The sequence below is a fragment of the Bombina bombina genome, chromosome 3, assembly GCF_027579735.1.
Source record: "Bombina bombina isolate aBomBom1 chromosome 3, aBomBom1.pri, whole genome shotgun sequence".
NCBI classification, from domain to species: domain Eukaryota; kingdom Metazoa; phylum Chordata; class Amphibia; order Anura; family Bombinatoridae; genus Bombina; species Bombina bombina.
The window spans coordinates 293,807,624-293,825,496 of NC_069501.1; the positions used below are offsets into that span (position 1 = coordinate 293,807,624).

Here is a 17,873-nt window from a genome sequence, read left to right on the forward strand (position 1 = left end):
CACTGATCTATACTGTCACTAGGTATCGATTAAAAGACAAAAAGGCATAAGTGTACAGAATGAAAATAAAATATTTAAAAAATAAAATCTTGCACAAACATAGTAAAACTGCACACATCTCATTTGTTAGGGTATTCTCTAGTTTAACTATTAGATGATTCCCTTTTTCTTTAAAACATTGAATAGTGACCATTCAAAAAAGTAATATCAAAAGATTTGAATTGCTTAAGACACTAAAAAATTAAGTTATTTTTTTATCACGCTATTGTCTATGTGCAACGCTTCACATGCTCTAAAACAAATTCGGGAAAATGCAGGCTGCATACTTGTAAGCCATCTAACTTGCAAGGCATTCTGGGATACTCGTCCTCTTTCCACTCATTATCCTCAGGATCAAAAGTTAAGATTGAGTCACTGTAATGGCCATTATAGCAGAGGCCACCTAGCACCATTATCTGTTTGTCCAGAACAGCCACTCCATGGCCACTTCTGCCAATTGGCATGGATGCCAAAATAGTCCATTGATCCATATCTGGATCATAAACCTCTGTTGAGGGACAGCCCTGTGATTCAAATGAGGCCCTTAAAATAACACACACACCACCAAATACATACAATTTTCCATTGTGAGAGATCATTTTATGAAAACATCTGGCATAATTCATCTTGCACTTATTTTCCCAACAGTTTGTGAGAACCTGTGTTCTCCTGGTCCTCTGCTCCACTGTCCCCTCCTTACTTGGGTCAAAAACACAGACCTGCTTGGTAGTGGAGGAAGATGTAATCCCTCCAGTTATAAAGAGCTTATTGCTCAGCACTGTTCCCTCATGTCCATATTTGTTGACAGGATAAGGATCTACAAATTCCCACTTGTCCTCTACAATGTTGTAGCGCTCTGTAGAAAAAAAGGTTTCATCTCGCGTCCTTCCAGCTACAGCATATATATATCTTCCAATCACCCCCACTGCAAATTCTGAACGTGGCACAGACATATCAGACATTCGCAGCCAACTGTTTTGTCGTGGATCATACCTAAAAACTTTGGAAGATGCATGAAATTCTCCATCAGGACCTAGTTCTTCCCCACCAAGCAAGAAGACAAAATTGTTGACAATAGCAAGGCAGTCAGGACGGAGTGGTACTTGAGGACCTTCTAGTTCCCACCATACTCGCGGCTTGTGTAAGAGAAGGATCTTACTGTTCACCATACTATGGCCTATCATTCCTCGGAATACCGATGTTTGGGGCTTAGCTGAACGAATGCGATTTGATTTCATCTCCATCAAAGGCTGCTCATTCACATTATGAAAGTAGTTAAGTGCTTGCTCAACTTCATGCCTCAGCTGACGAGAGTATCTATAAAATTCAGATGTTTTCACCTGTAAACCAAAGGGTAAACATTATAAGCAAACCATTAAACCAACTATTTTTTTTAGGAAAAGGGGAAAATGGCAATATACAGCTTACGTAAAGTGCTGAGTATATTTTCATTCTTGCATATAGAGGGGGAAAAAAAAAAAAAAAAAGACATTCTATTTAAAAACAAATAAAAAAACTTTACCAACATTAAACTTACTCTATTTCCCTTTTGCATGTGATTAAACTTACTATTGAATCCAGACTTAAATGTTTTTGTTCATATAAAATACATTTGCCAAGATCCCTCCTCACGACAAATACAAGTTAGCAGGTTTTCAAACAAGTGCTATTTTCATGCAAGTTACAAAACGCTGCAGGTTATCTGTGAGTCATTGGGAAGTATATATAGCTGCACATTTAGAGACTGAATTAAAATAAATAAACAGTACATCAAATATTTTGGGTAATATCTCAAAAAAAAAAAAAAAAAAACTAATACAAAAAGCAGTGAAATGGTAACAAAGTAAGTTATCTAAATAAAAAGGTCTCCACCAAATGTTCCCTTGTAAAGAAATTACTTTATTTTGCCTTTCAACAACTTAAGATTGAAAAATACAGAGAAAGCATAACTTATAGAAATGAAAATAAAAAGGTTGCCTAGGTTAGTATTAAAGGGAAACTGAACATAAAATTAAATCTACAGTACAGGCGTTGACAAACAATAAACAGGAGCCACACACACTTTACAATTCTGTAAATGTATTTATATATAGATGTGTGTGGAATAGTCTAAATAGTTACAATCAGATTAAATGTTTTAACAAACATTGCTCCAAAAGTTTGTCAAGACCTGCTTCAGAGGACATTCATCTTAAGATACTTTTATACCAAGAAATAATTTTGCGAGTTAGAGGTTTTCTTTAAACAGGCTGGTGGGTTTTGAAATTGATCTCAGGCAGTTCTTCAGGTAAAATTAAAAAAACAAAACAAAAAAACATTTATGGCAATTCCATACATGTAAACGGAAGTTTTTTTTTAATTTTTATATACAAATGTTCTTTGACTTGCTGCATAAACTTAAAATTTCAGAAATATTTATATGAACGCAAATGTATACGTGATCGTTAAAACTTCCATTTTCTTTGATAGGTTACAACATAACTTGGCATGAGATGTATAAGCCATCACCTTCTCATATGAGCATACTGACTATTATGCATTCTAAACTCACTTAGGGAAATATGAATGTTCTACTGACACTATCTACATGCTTCAATTCATAGGAAAATGCTTTTAAAAAGAAGATTTAGATCTTTATTAAAGAGAGACATGAAACCCAAAATGTGCATTTCATGTTCAGAGAGGATACATTTGTAAACAACTTTCCAATTTTCTTCTATTATCAATTTTGCCTGATTTCCTTGGTATACTTTGTTGAAAGATTAGCAATGCACTACTGGGAGCGAGCTAAACACATCAGTAAGCCAACGACAAGAGGCGTATATGTGCACCCACTAATCAGCGGCTATATCCCAGCTCCTGAGCCTACCTAGGCATACTTTTCTTCAAAGGATAACAAGAACAAAGCAAATTGGATAAAAAAAGTAAATTGGAAAGTTGTTTAAAATTGTATGCTCTATCTGAATTATGATAGAATTTTATGGGTTTTCATGTAACTTTAAATATAAAAACGTGAAGCCAATTAAAAAAAGGGATATGAAACAAAATTTACTTTCATGATTCAGATAGAGCATGTGATTTTAACCCCTTTCTGACAGTACTTATTTGTTACATTGGAATAAAGTTCTGATGTAAACAAGTAAAAAAATCTAAAGCATGCGATTGCGTGATTTCAATAATGGGGTGGGGTCTGAGGGGGGTGCCTATGCCGCTAGGCATGCCCTTTAGTCCGCGGTCCCAGTTAGAAAGCGTAGCTGCTTCAGTAAAGCAGAACGGCTAGGACGTTCCATGTAGTCCTAACGGCTCTAAAGCCCAGCGTGGTTAGGACGACATGGAACGTCCTAACTGCGTTAAGGGGGTTAAACAACTTTCTTATTTACTATTAGCAATTTTTCTTCTCTCTCTGTATCTTTAATTGAAAAGCAGGGATGTATGCTTAGGTGAGGCACATTTCTAAAGCACTATCTAGCAGCAGTTTTACAAGAATGTTATCTATTTGCAAGAGCATTAGATTTCAGAACTATTTTGTACCATGTAGTTCTCTTGATGCCTACCTAGATATCGCTTAAACACAGAATAGCATGGGCACAAAGCAAATACGATTATAAAAGTAGATTAGAAAAACTTTAAAATGGTATGAGATCTGTCTGAATCACAAAAGAACATTTTTGGGTTTCATATCCCTTTAAACAGCAGACCTATAAGGAATAAAACTGTCCTTTACACTAAACAAACATCACAACAGAACATATACTGTAAGCATAAGGAACCCGGTAAACAGGGCTTTACATTTCCATTAACCGTGGAAAAGTAAGAGCTTTCAGTAACAAGAACAAAACTTTTTTATTTCATTTGGAGAGGACAAATAATAGTTTCCCCCTTACTGGTAAACTGTAGTGATAGATTTCCACTGTGTTTATACGCTTTATTTATATCCCCCAAACTGCGTCATACATTCTCCCACACTCCTCATAATAAAGGTCTCCTTGCATTACAGGGGAATGAAACAATGTTTTTTTTCATTACTCAGATAGAGAAAACAATTTAAAATACGTTTCAATTTACTTCTATTATCAAATGTGCTTTGTTCTCTTCTTGTTCTTTGTTGAATAGATATCTAGATAGGTAGCGTACACTTGCCTGAAGCACTTCATGACAGGAAATAATGCCGTCATCTAGTGCTCTGGCTAATGTATAACACTGTTGCAAAACTGCTGCTATTTAGTACTGCAGACACATGCACACTCCTAAACTTACATCCCTGTTTTTAACAAAGGATAACAAGAAAAAGAAAATTGTTTAAAATGGTATGCTCTGTCCGAATTGAGAGAGAAAAAATTTGTTTTTTTATTTCCTTTAAATATCTTCCTATCCCTACACTTGTGACAGTGACTAAGGGCTTGATCATGAACTAAAACAATCCATTAGTACAACGAAGTACACAATGGAATAATCAAGGCATACTTTACACTCTTAGCCATGTATCTCGCTAAGGGACGCAACCAACATGTCTGTAGGTGGTGATCAGAAACATACATACAGGTAAGTGCTCAATAAAATATGCATTGCTCTCGCCTGAGAGAATCTGCATTCTAGTGAGCTTCGTTACTTTCTATGGAGGTAGGCTTGCAACTCACAGAATTCCTGGTTCAGACCCTTTTCTTTCATTATGTGAGGTCTGCCCATGTGAGGGTTGGCGTGATTATTTCTTGCCATGCTGATGGATTTTAGATTATCAGGCCTTAAGTCTCTGGTCCTTTTACCGCTTTCCCCCTGACTTACTCTTTGAGATCTTTATTTCTAGTGTGGGATATAAAGAAAGGAAAAAAATAAATAAATTGTAGAGGAGTCCTCTACCGAAACAGCAAAATAAATAAAATAAGCACCAAATTATGTTTTGGCCCTCAAGGTATTTCAGACATTTTTTTTAAAATTTTGCTTTAAGATTATGTTACATCCTACTTTCTGATTTAAAAAAGTCCTTTTAAATTTACTTACCCACATAGAAAAAAAAACAATACAAAATAGCCGTAAAAAAAAGAAGAAAAAAAACATAACAAACAACTATGTATGATGTATAGTTCTAGAGTAAAAATACTAGACGTAAGGCTGCTATCCAGTCCATCTTTTTTTCCAACTGCATATGTACCCCTTTAGCTTTTGGGCAACTCTTAATACACAAGTTATATCATGACTTTAGTAACTATATAATTGGTAGAATGTATGGATACATGGATCTACATACTGAGGAAATTACTGTTAAAGATGCAAACAGGGGTACTTTATATTTTGAAAGAAAACTTTAGATCCAGTAGTAACAATCTACATGTTTTAAAGAGCTTTTAATATTACTAGTTGTAAGCTGAGCCAAAATCAAAGACCCTCCATCCGTGATCTTGTTATATAATTTTGTATATTCAAATACTTACAGATTACATGGCATAAGCTCAAAGGCAACACTGATACATAATTTTAACTGACTCTTAGCTTTACAAAATAAAGGAAAGTCAAATATGGAAAAACATTTTTTAACTGCTGATGGGTCATCTGGTTCACTGATATATCTAGAAATCTTGGTCGTTGGTGTGGTTGTGTGTATCCTGTCTAGTGCTTTCACACTCACTAACCTTCTCATAGACATTTGATGGGGTCATCAAACAAAACCTGATGTTCTGAATGATTGTATCAGTGTGTCTCCAGCGCCTCCTATCATGCCGTAGCCAGGCCTGAACAGCTTCATACAACTCAATTTCAGGGAACCGACTCAACCGATCATTGTCCAGGTAGCTCATTAGTTTATCAAAACTTAAATAAGACAAGAATTCAGGCCTAGACATGAGGGGTACAAAGTTCTCCAGCAGGAAGGAATCCAGCTTCTCCCTCACCCCTTCTGCATCAACACTGAAGTCATCCAGCAGTCTCATGATCTCCGCACAGTTGTCTAGGCAAATTTTAGCCATGAGAAAAGAGCAGCAGAACTTAACAACCTCTGTTAGCTGCACATACATGGCAGCCTGAAGGATTTCATGAACTGTAGCCATACTTAAGTCAATGTTCCCATAGTACATGAACTGGAGGACATGGCTAAAGCCAGTGGCCGTTAATCCTTTCAGGTAGATTTTGTCCTGGTCACGTTCACGCATATCAGCGGTGAACATAATACGGAAGTAGTCACTCTGTGTGGCAAGAAGAGCCTTGTGCGCTTGGAACTGATGATCCTCTATCACAAGGGTGACATCAACCAAGAGACCTTCTTCATACAGTGCTCTGAACCCGGCAGAGACACTGGTGTCATGGATTGACGAAGAATACCCCTCCACGTCTCCAGCCATGAATCACCTATAAAATATATAAGAGATATGGAATTGACAAGAAAACAGAAATTTTCCATTGTTTTAGCTTAAACCACAATATCTAGCTAACAAGCAAGTAATCTGTGATAAATACACAATAATTATTATTTAAACGAATTCACTCATACAGAAAGCAATTTGCTTAATCATTTATATATGTATATATCTATATATCTATATATATCTATATATCTATATATATATATATATATATATATATATATATACACACACACAACACTAAAATAAACCAATTATAATAAACTAAAAAAACAAAAAACAAAACAAGCAGTAATCGTATGTGGTAACTGGATGTAAATTAAAGGTACAGTAAACTTAAAAAATGTTATATAATTCAGCAAATAGTGCAGAATTATATAACATTATCTTAGCAGCAGATTTCTAAATAAAAAGCTTTGAGAGATTTTTTTATTCCAAAGTTAGATTTACCTGGTCTCCGCTCCAGGATCTACCAAGCGGGTCTTGTTTTTCAAAAGCACTTTACGGGCGCGCCGTCTAGTCACAGTGCAATCTGGAGTGCTGCGACTAGACAGTGCACCCACAAAGCGCTTTTGAAAAACAAGACCCGCTTAGTAAAACCTGGAGTGGAGACCAGGTAAGTCCAACTTTGGAATAAAAAAAAATCTCAGAAAACTCAGCAAATGTACCTTAAAACATATCTTGTGGTCCTGCCCCCTGATAGTGCTATTTTGGACACAGGTATTGAAATTAAAGGGACACAATCAAAATTAAACTTTCATTATTCATATAGAGCAGCAATTTTAAACAACTTTCTAATTTACTTCCATTAACAAAATGTGCACAGTCTTTTTATATTTAAACTTTTTGAGTCACCAGCTCCTACTGAGCATATGCAAGAATAAGTGTATGCGTATTTCTGTATGGCTGATGGCTGTTACATGGTACGTGTATGCATTTGTGAATGGCTGATTGCTGTCACATGGTATGTGTATGCATTTGTGATTGGCTGATGGCTGTCACATGGTACAGGGGGAGTGGAAAAAGACATAACTTAAAATTGTCAGGAAAAAAAAAAAAAAAAAAATCTACTACTCATTTGAAGTTCAGACTAAGTGCTATTGCATTGTCTTGTTATCTTACATTTGCTGATTATGCAAATCTACAGTGTTGACTGGTCCTTTAATACATTACTCTCCACCAACATCAACTTTGACCCAGCTTATCTCTTACTCCAAACCCATTCCTAAACTTTCAAAGACACATAATAAGGCCCTACCGATTATTTTAAACAGTGCGAAAAAGGTTCTCCCTAGACAATGGAAAACACGAATACCTTCATTGCCGGAAGGGCAACGACAGGTCCGCTCTACCCTCTCTTTAGAAAAACTTCACTACCAGATATCAGATCATTTAGACATTTATTTCGGGGGTGCTGAATTGCTACACATTGAGATATAAGTCAGCCACGACACCCCACCTCCCTTTCACCTACCCTTATATAATTACCTCGTGGACATGTTCACAGTCTCTAGCAGGCTATGAAATGTAAAATATATTATATATTGTACCCAAGTTTGGAGATGTTTATTTTCTTGGTTCTCTCATTATGTTATTGTTTTTTTTTTCTTGTTGATAAGCTTCTTCTGTTCCACTGATTTATATACATATGATACACTGCAACTATGGCAGCAAGCACATGATAATATATAATTCTGCACATAGTGCATAATTATATAACATTGTTTTGTAAGTTTACTGTCCCTTTAAGTAAATTTTTTTAAATTGATAATGAAAATAACAGGAACTGTATATTTATGGATAGCTCATTTCGAAGGACAGATTACTCACTGGTTCATTGTAAAAAAACAACAACAAAAAAAAACACACCAGCTCTACGGGTAACAGAGACAACATAAGCATAAAAACAAAAAGTAATTTATTCAGGACAGGGCATACATTAAAGGGACAGTAAAGTCACAATAAAAATGATGATTTTTGTGCAGCGTGTCATATTAAACAACTTTTCTAATTAACCTCTATAATCAAATTTTCTTAGTTAATTTGGTATTGGGGCACAGAACTGTACACATGTCTTTATTACTCTATGACAGCAGTGTTTGCAACAATGTATAAATGCCACAAACAATGTTGCAAAACACTGATGCTATAGAGTACTAAAGATACATTCATGATCCTGAGCACCTTTAACCCCTTAACGATAGACATCATCAGTCTGGAAAGAGGCATCCTGCAATAACCTTTTTTACAACTCCGGTGCAGAGAGAGCCACTCTGTGGCCCTCTCTGCACGGCCATCGATGGCCGCAATCGTTGGTGGGTGGGAGCCGAAGTGGGAGGCCATCGATGGGTCCTTCTACTGAGAGGGGGGCGGGATCGTTGGGGGCGTGCGCGCACTGGGTGGCGGACGGGAACCACTATACTACGGAAAATGCATTGCAGCAAAGTGGGAGAAAGGGGGTTAATAAAATAAAATTATAAATGATCTAAAGGATCTGGGAGGGGTGGGGGGTTGATCTTTTGGGGGTGAAGCTACACTACAGAAAAAAAAAATTTAAAAAAAAAAAATCCTTTTTTGTAAACTGGGTACTGGCAGACAGCTGCCAGTACCCAAGATGGATCCTAATAGGTTAGAGGGGGCGGGTTAGAGAACTGTTTGGGGGGGGGGGGGGGAAGGGGGGGGAGAGATCCTACACAGAAGCATATGTAAATATGCTTAAAAAAAAAATTACAAGAGAGCTTTTATTTTAGTACTGGCAGACTTTCTGCCAGTACTTAAGATGGCGGGGACAATAGTGGGGTGTGGGAGGGAAGGGAGCTGTTTGGGAGGGATCAAGGGGTGGGATGCGTCAGGTGGGAGGCTGATCTCTACACTAAAGCTAAAATGAACCCTGCAAGCTACCTAATTAACCCCTTCACTGCTAGCCATAATACACGTGTGATGCCATAATACACGTGTGATGCGCAGCTGCATTTAGTGGCCTTCTAATTACCAAAAAGCAACGCCAAAGCCATATAAGTCTGCTATTTCTGAACAAAGGGGATCCCAGAGAAGCATTTACAGCCATTCGTGCCATAATTGCACATGCTGTTTGTAAATAATTTCATTGAGAAACCTAAAGTTTGTGAAAAAGTGAACAATTTATTTTATTTGATCGCATTTGGCGGTGAAATATACCAAAATGGGCCTAGATCAATACTTTGGGTTGTCTACTACACTAAAGCTAAAATTAACCCTACAAACTCCGTAATTAACCCCTTCACTGCTAGCCATTATACACGCGTGATGCGCAGCGGCATTTAGCGGCCTTCTAATTACCAGAAAGCAACGCCAAAGTCATATATGTCTGCTATTTCTGAACAAAGGGGATCCCAAAGAAGCATTTACAACCATTTGTGCCATAATTGCAGAAACCTAAAATTGTAAAAAATTTAACTTTTTTTTTTTTATTTGATTGCATTTGGCGGTGAAACGGTGGCATGAAATATACCAAAATTGGCCTAGATCAATACTTGGGGTTGTCTACTACACTACCACAAAAGCTAAAATTAACTTTACAAGCTCCCTACATGCTCCCCAATTAACCCCTTCACTGCTTGGCATAATACACGTGTGGTGTGCAGTGGCATTTAGCGGTCTTCTAATTACCAAAAAGCAAGGCCAAAACCATATGTCTGCTATTTCTGAACAAAGGGGATCCCAGAGAAGCATTTACAACCATTTGTGCCATAATTGGTTTGTAAAGAATTTCATTGAGAATCCTAAAGTTTGTGAAAAAGTGAACTTTTTTTTTTTATTTGATCGCTTTTGGCGGTGAAATGGTGGCATGAAATATATCAAAATGGGCCTAGATCAATACTTTGGGATGTCTTCTAAAAAAAAAATAATATACATGTCAAGGGATATTCAGGGATTCCTGACCGATATTAGTGTTCCAATGTAACTAGCGTTAATTTTGAAAAAAAAGTGGTTTGTAAATAGCAAAGTGCTACTTATATTTATTGCCCTATAACTTGCAAAAAAAGCAAAGAACATGTAAACATTGGGTATTTCTAAACTCAGGAAAATATTTTGAAACTATTTAGCATGGGTGTTTTTGGTGGTTGTAGATGTGTAAAAGATTTTGAGGGTCAAAGTTAGAAAAAGTGTGTTTTTTTCCATTTTTTCCTCATATTTTATAATTTTTTATAGTAAATTATAAGATATGATGAAAATAATGGTATCTTTAGAAAGTCTATTTAATGGCGAGAAAAACGGTATATAATATGTGTGGGTACAGTAAATGAGTAAGAGGAAAATTACAGCTAAACACAAACACTGCAGAAATGTAAAAATAGCCTTGGTCCCAAACAGACAGAAAATGGAAAAGTGCTGTGGTCATTAAGGGGTTAAAAAAGGGACACTGAACCCAATTTCTTTCTTTCGTGATTCAGATAGAGCATGCAATTTTAAACAACTTTCTAATTTACTCCGATTATCAAATTTTCTTCATTTTCTTGGTATCTTTATTTGAAAAGCAAGAATGTAAATTTAGATGCCGGCCCATTTTTGTGGAACAACCTGGGTTGTTCTTACCGATTGGTGGATAAATTCACCCACCAATAAACAAGCGCTGACCAGGGACCTAAACCAAAAATTGCCTGTCTGCTTAGCTTAGATGCCTTCTTTTTCAAATAAAGATAGCAAGAGAACGAAGAAAAATTGATAAAAGGAGTAAATTAGAAAGTTGTTTAAAATTGCATGCTCCATCTGAATCACTAAAAAATTTGTTTTTGGTTCAGTGTCCCTTTAAACTTACCCAGATTATTCTTCAACAAAAGATACCAAGAAAACAAAGCAAATTTGTTAATAGAAGTCAAATGAAAAGTTACATAAAATTACATGCTGCACCTGAATCAAAATTGATTTCTGACTTTAATGTGCATTTAAAAGGATATAAAAAACAGATTGTTATAGGATACGTACATTTTGTAACTACCGAAGATACTCGAGTATAACGCAAGATACAAATTGGAGGGGTCGCGGTATATTCGAGACATTTCATTTAATCTGATGTACACTAAATATCTGACACTAGTAATGCTCTCTTGGGGCGCAGACTATCTTTATTTACATTTCGTCTCTAAGCAACATGAAACGAGCAGCTTGAGCAGCACTGTGCGTATCCGACTAACAGATTTTTTTCTATTAATGACTTTTTCACTTGTATTATTTGGCGTGCTTGTTTACTGTACATATTGGCAGCTTGAGCAGCACTGTTTTTTGTTTTTTTTTATTGTGAAAAGCCCTTTAAATTTTATTTGGCAAGCTATTTCTGTGGGGTGCACTTCCGGTCTGTGAGTACTCATACTTACTGCTGCTTGTCAGCACACAGTGTGTCAGTCTGGGGGTGCACTTCCGGTCTGTGAGTACTCATACTTACTGCTGCTTGCCAGCACACAGTGTGTCAGGCTGGGGGTGCACTTCCGGTCTGTGAGTACTCATACTTACTGCTGCTTGTCAGCACACAGTGTGTCAGGCTGGGGGTGCACTTCCGGTCTGTGAGTACTCATACTTACTGCTGCTTGTCAGCACACAGTGTGTCAGGCTGGGGGTGCACTTCATGTCTGTGAGTACTCATACTTACTGCTGCTTGTCAGCACACAGTGTGTCAGGCTGGGGGTGCACTTCCGGTCTGTGAGTACTCGTACTTACTGCTGCTTGACAGCACACAGTGTGTCAGGCTGGGGGTGCACTTCCGGTCTGTGAGTACTCATACTTACTGCTGCTTGTCAGCACACAGTGTGTCAGGCTGGGGGTGCACTTCCGGTCTGTGAGTACTCATACTTACTGCTGCTTGCCAGCACACAGTGTGTCAGGCTGGGGGTGCACTTCCGGTCTGTGAGTACTCATACTTACTGCTGCTTGTCAGCACACAGTGTGTCAGGCTGGGGGTGCACTTCCGGTCTGTGAGTACTCATACTTACTGCTGCTTGTCAGCACACAGTGTGTCAGGCTGGGGGTGCACTTCCGGTCTGTCTGTACTCATACTTACTGCTGCTTGTCAGCACACAGTGTGTCAGGCTGGGGGTGCACTTCCGGTCTGTGAGTACTCATACTTACTGCTGCTTGTCAGCACACCGTGTGTCAGGCTGGGGGTGCACTTCCGGTCTGTGAGTACTCATACTTACTGCTGCTTGTCAGCACACAGTGTGTCAGGCTGGGGGTGCACTTCCGGTCTGTGAGTACTCATACTTACTGCTGCTTGTCAGCACACAGTGTGTCAGGCTGGGGGTGCACTTCCGGTCTGTCAGTACTCATACTTACTGCTGCTTGTCAGCACACAGTGTGTCAGGCTGGGGGTGCACTTCCGGGCTGTCAGTACTCATACTTACTGCTGCTTGTCAGCACACAGTGTGTCAGGCTGGGGGTGCACTCTTGCAGATTCAACATGGTCCGGAGTTTTGGCAGCTCACACAAGTGCTGTACTTCCCATATCGCTAAATTGGTGAAAGGGGGCGAGTACCCTAATCTTCAGATGCTGAAGGGGTCCCAAATATTATATTTAATTGTTTTATTCTATCTCAGGCTTAGTTTGACTCATATAGCTGAGGTGTCCACACACTGCTGAGGGCTATTTATACACAAATACACTGATATGGTAGTGTTTGTTATTACTCAGTACTCAATTACTATAGCTTTTGTATTATTCTCTATTGCTCCTCGCGTTATATTCGCGTCTTGAAATTTTCTCCATTTCCATAATAAGTTTCTATTTTTCTCGTTATACTCGAGTATCTACGATATGTAGTAAAAAAAAAAACAAAAAAAAAAAAAAAACCACACAACAAAAAAAACAAAAAACCCATCAACAACTTTGCAAAGTACTATCATAATTTATTTTGTGCAACTTTCCAAAAAAATATTGGTATTGCAATTATGAGAACTGGAAGTATGCACTGCAGACTTCACAAAACGTAACCTTGCTACATATCTTTCCCTCATCGTCCTCAGCAGAGGTGATCAGATAAGGTGCTGCACAACAATGCACAATTGGCTAACAAAATGACAGTGTCTTCTCTACTCCAGTAACACATCCGGACTGACTCCAAACAAGGCAAGTGAGTGTGTGTGTGTGGGTGCAGCTATTGAAAAACAATTGGAGTAAACAACTGTAAGTCTTAAAGGGATAGTCTACACCAGAATTTTCTATTTTTTAAAAAGATAATCCCTTTATTACCCATTCCCAGTTTCGCATAACCAACAGTAATATTAATATACTTTTTACCTCATTGATTACCTTGTATCTAAGCCTTTGCAGACTGCCCCTTATCTCAGTGCTTTAGGCAGACTTGCATTTTAGCCAATTAGTACTGACTCATAAGTAACTCCAGAGGAGTGAGCAAAATGTTACCAATATGGCACACATGAACTAGTGCTTTCTAGCTGTGAAAAAAACTGTCAAAACACACTTAGATAAGAGCATATGAGCTTACCAAGGTTTAGCTTTTAACAAAGAATACCAAGAGAACAAAGCAAGTTTGATTATAAAATTAAATTGGAAAATTGCATGATCTATCTGAATCATGAAAGCTTAATTTCGACTGTACCTTTAAAGTATTTATTTTGTATGCATATCTAATGCAATGCACCAATTCCTTTTTGATGCAGACAGAAAATAAGATCTTTCAATAGCGACAGTAATTGATCTAGGAAGTCAGAGCTAGTAAAATGTTACTTTAAGCCTCTTACCTATTTGTTTATTCAACATGTATCAGCATTTAAGGCTTGATAGGTTTGTCAACCACCGACTGAAGGAGGATTAATTCTGCTATGCAAATCAAGCAAGATATGCAATAAATTAGTGATTGTGGCTTTGATTAGTACAGAGACCCAAACATTGATGTGAAAAATAAGGTACTGATGGATAGCAACATTATTCTTAATTATCTTCCCCTGTTTCTTCAAGGGATTACCACCCTCTTATCATACAGCTATACATTCTTAAAGTGACATGAAACCCACATTTTTTCTTTCATGATTCAAATAGGGAATACAATTTTAAACAACTTTCCAATTTACTTCTATTATTTAATTTGTTTCCTTCTCTTGTTATCCTTTGCTGAAAGGTTTAAAGATTTATCTAGGTAAGCTCAGGAGCAGCAAAGAACCTAGATTCTAGCTGCTGATTGGTGGATATATATATATATATATATATATATATATATATATATATATATATATATATATATATATATATATATACACACACACATACACCAGTTGTCATTGGCTCACCCATGTGTTCAGTTAAAAACCAGTAGTGCATTGCTGCTCCTTCAACAAATGATACCAAGAGAATTAAATAAATCACATAATAAAAGTAAATTAGAACGTTTTTTTTTAAATTGTATTCTCTATCTAAATCATGAAAGAAAATGTTTGGGTTTCATGTCCCTTTAAGCTTAAAAAAGCCCCACGATTATCTGCCATCATCATACCTACCATTATCTTTATTTGAAACTACCTAAACAAACCCAAAGCAGGGTTAGTCAATTACCAGCAGCCAGATCAACTACAAAATTTACTTCCGGTTCTGTTATTCTACAGATATTCATTCCTATATGCATGTATGCAAAGAATTCAAACATACTACCTATAATTAAAATTGTTGGTGCCATCTCTCTGTTTCTAAACATTTGTCCTATACTCCACCATTCATGATACATTCTAATCAAGCCAACAACTAAAACTGAACACCCCCCAACTTGTAATCACCTTTCCCTCAAGCTAAACATTAAAGTATTAAACCATATACATACTTCTTAAATACGTAGGAAGCTTTCAAAACTGTTTTACCCTGTACACACTATACCTCCAAACTCAATTTATTAGAGAGAAGACAATTCTTGTGGTAACTATACTTTTCTGATACTCCAACCACACACCCCTACTTAAACCTGGTTAACATAAAAATAAACTTCCCTCTATAAATACTGTGCTAACACGGCTTCATTTAAAGCCTACCTAGGTTAAAGGGACACAACCCAAATTTTTATTTTGTGATGTAGATAGCGCATGCAATTTTAAGCAACTTTCTAATTTACTCCTATTATCAATTTTTCTTTGTTCGCTTGGTATCTTTATTTGAAAAAGAAGGCATATAAGCTTTTATTTTGGTTCAAAACTCTGGACAGCACATGTTTATTGGTGGATGCATTTATCCACCAATCAGCAAGGACAACCCAGGTTGTTCACCAAAAATGGGCCGGCATCTAAACTTACATTCTTGCATTTTAAATAAAGATACCAAGAGAATGAAGAAAATTTGATAATAGGATTAAAATAGAAAGTTGCTTAAAATTGCATGCTCTATCTGAATCACTTAAGAATGTGGTTTCAGTGTCCCTTCAAGCTTTCAACAAAGAATACCAAGAGAACAACGCAAATTGGATGATAAAAGTAAATTGGAAAGACTGTCCACTTAACAGGGGTAGAAAATGTTCCTTACATTTCATACAGACAAACTAGGGACAAATATGTAGCTGGGTTAAAGGCACAGTAAACACCTTGTAATTACAAGACATTTCTTTTGTGTTGCTATTGGACACCCTCAAAACTGTAGTTCCAAAACCTCTGGGAGGGCCAAGTTTGAGGATGTCTGCTATAGAATAACATATCTGCCAAGTCTAAACATTTTAAAAACAAATTAACATCCATTTTACCGCAATTATTTGTCAATAGCCAAACTCCATCAACCATTTGCCTTAATTGATGGAGGCAATCTGGGATTTAGTCAACAGCAAGGTTAGCCAGTCATAAAGTTAGAATAAAATGCATTGTTTTGAAGTTGTCATCTGATAAAGCCAGGTAGGGAAAGATTTAGGCTTAGTCAGCAGTGTGCATTTCAAGTTCTGAGAATTAAAAATTTCTCAATTTTCAGAGCTAAATCATGTGAAAGGGGACAAAATAAACAATGAAATATTCTGCAAAGTTTTTCATTATAAAACTCTCAAGATACTTACTTTCCCTTTAAAGGGACACTGAACCCAAATTTCTTTTGCGATTCAGATAGAGCATGCAATTTTATACAACTTTCTAATTTTCTCCTATTATCAATTTTTCTTCATTCACTTGCTATCTTTATTTGATAAAGAAAGCATCTAAGCTTTTTTGGTTCAGTACCCTGGACAGCACTTTTTTTATTGATGGATGAATTTATCCACCAGTCAGCAAGAATAACCCAGGTTATTCACCAAAAATAGGCTGGCATCTAAACTTACATTCTTGCATTTCAAATAAAGATACCAAGCGAATGAAGGAAATTTGATAACAGGAGTAAATTAGAAAGTTGCTTAAAATGGCATGCTCTATTTGAATCATGAAAGAAAAAAATTGCGTTCAGTGTCCCTAGTTACTAGTCCACACAAATTTAAAAAGAAGGGAAAGCGTATTTTTTTTTAGTTTGTCCTCTACAATTTCTCACTTGTCCAGGACTAGTGGAAATATGTCTATGTATTACACATACACAGTATACACACACACACACACATATTATATATATATATGAACTGTTATATATCTATCTCTGTTTAAAATTGTCCAAAGATTATTTTGTGAAAGCTGGCTAAGAAGATGTGTAAGTCATTATACTATTTAGATTACAGACAACAAACACATAATTTTACTGATGGGAAGGATAATGTGGTGTTAATGGACACACGTACAAGTGGGTTAGTATTATTGTAAAACTTTAAAAGAAAAGTATATCAGACTCATACAAACTGCTGCCAATACTTTGGCTGTGAACTAGTTATATCAGTATATGAGGTTGGGTCTAAAATGGTTAGAAATAAGTATAAAACAAAAGAGCTGAGAAAAAAACAAAACGCCAAATGATAATAAAAACGTAAATGAATACCTACCTCAACTATAGGGAGTAGCCTCCCATAAACAATTTTTCTTTTTACCTACAATGCAGTTGAGAATTTTTTTCTACTGTAACTCAGCTGTGGGTTGGGGGATTGTGCTTATCAGATTCAGGGGACTGTGAGTTTGACACATCAGGCCGAAATATGCAGCACTCACCTAGCAGCGGATGCACAGAAAGGCCACCAGCAGGTCCTACACTGCACTGTGTGTGGAACATCCGGCCTTGTCGTGCACAAGGCTTAGCCCCCATCCAACTGTTCCATGTGCTCCCCTCCGCCAGACCAGGGCACGATTTGCCCATACAGCTAAGCAGCACGAGCACCTTCCTACCTGCACCTCCCACACCAACTACCGGTCCCGCCTCCACGCACAGGAACATACGTCACTACAAAACAGACACTGTTTGGTGGACTCCCTATTTCCGCTTACCTGATTCGTTACCATACTTTCCTACCACTTCCGTCGCAACAATGTGATTCTGGTGTTTTGTTATCGGCTTCAACGTCCCTTAGTAAAAATGGCACCGACTGTTTGTTTTTTTTTTGGATGGCCTCATGTGTCCAGGGTGGG

At 37.2% G+C, this 17,873-nt stretch overlaps 1 protein-coding gene across 1 annotated transcript; it reads right to left on the reverse strand.

Annotated features, from left to right (window-relative positions):
- Positions 1–51: 51 nt before the first annotated feature.
- On the reverse strand, positions 52–17,627 carry KLHL15 (kelch like family member 15). Its single transcript, XM_053706367.1, has 3 exons — positions 17,460–17,627; positions 5,667–6,378; positions 52–1,379 (listed from the first exon to the last, which is right to left on the reverse strand). Exons 2-3 carry the CDS (start codon positions 6,369–6,371, stop codon positions 270–272), a joined length of 1,815 nt encoding a protein of 604 aa, XP_053562342.1. The 5' UTR covers positions 6,372–6,378; positions 17,460–17,627; the 3' UTR covers positions 52–269.
- Between the last annotated feature and the right edge of the window lie 246 nt (positions 17,628–17,873).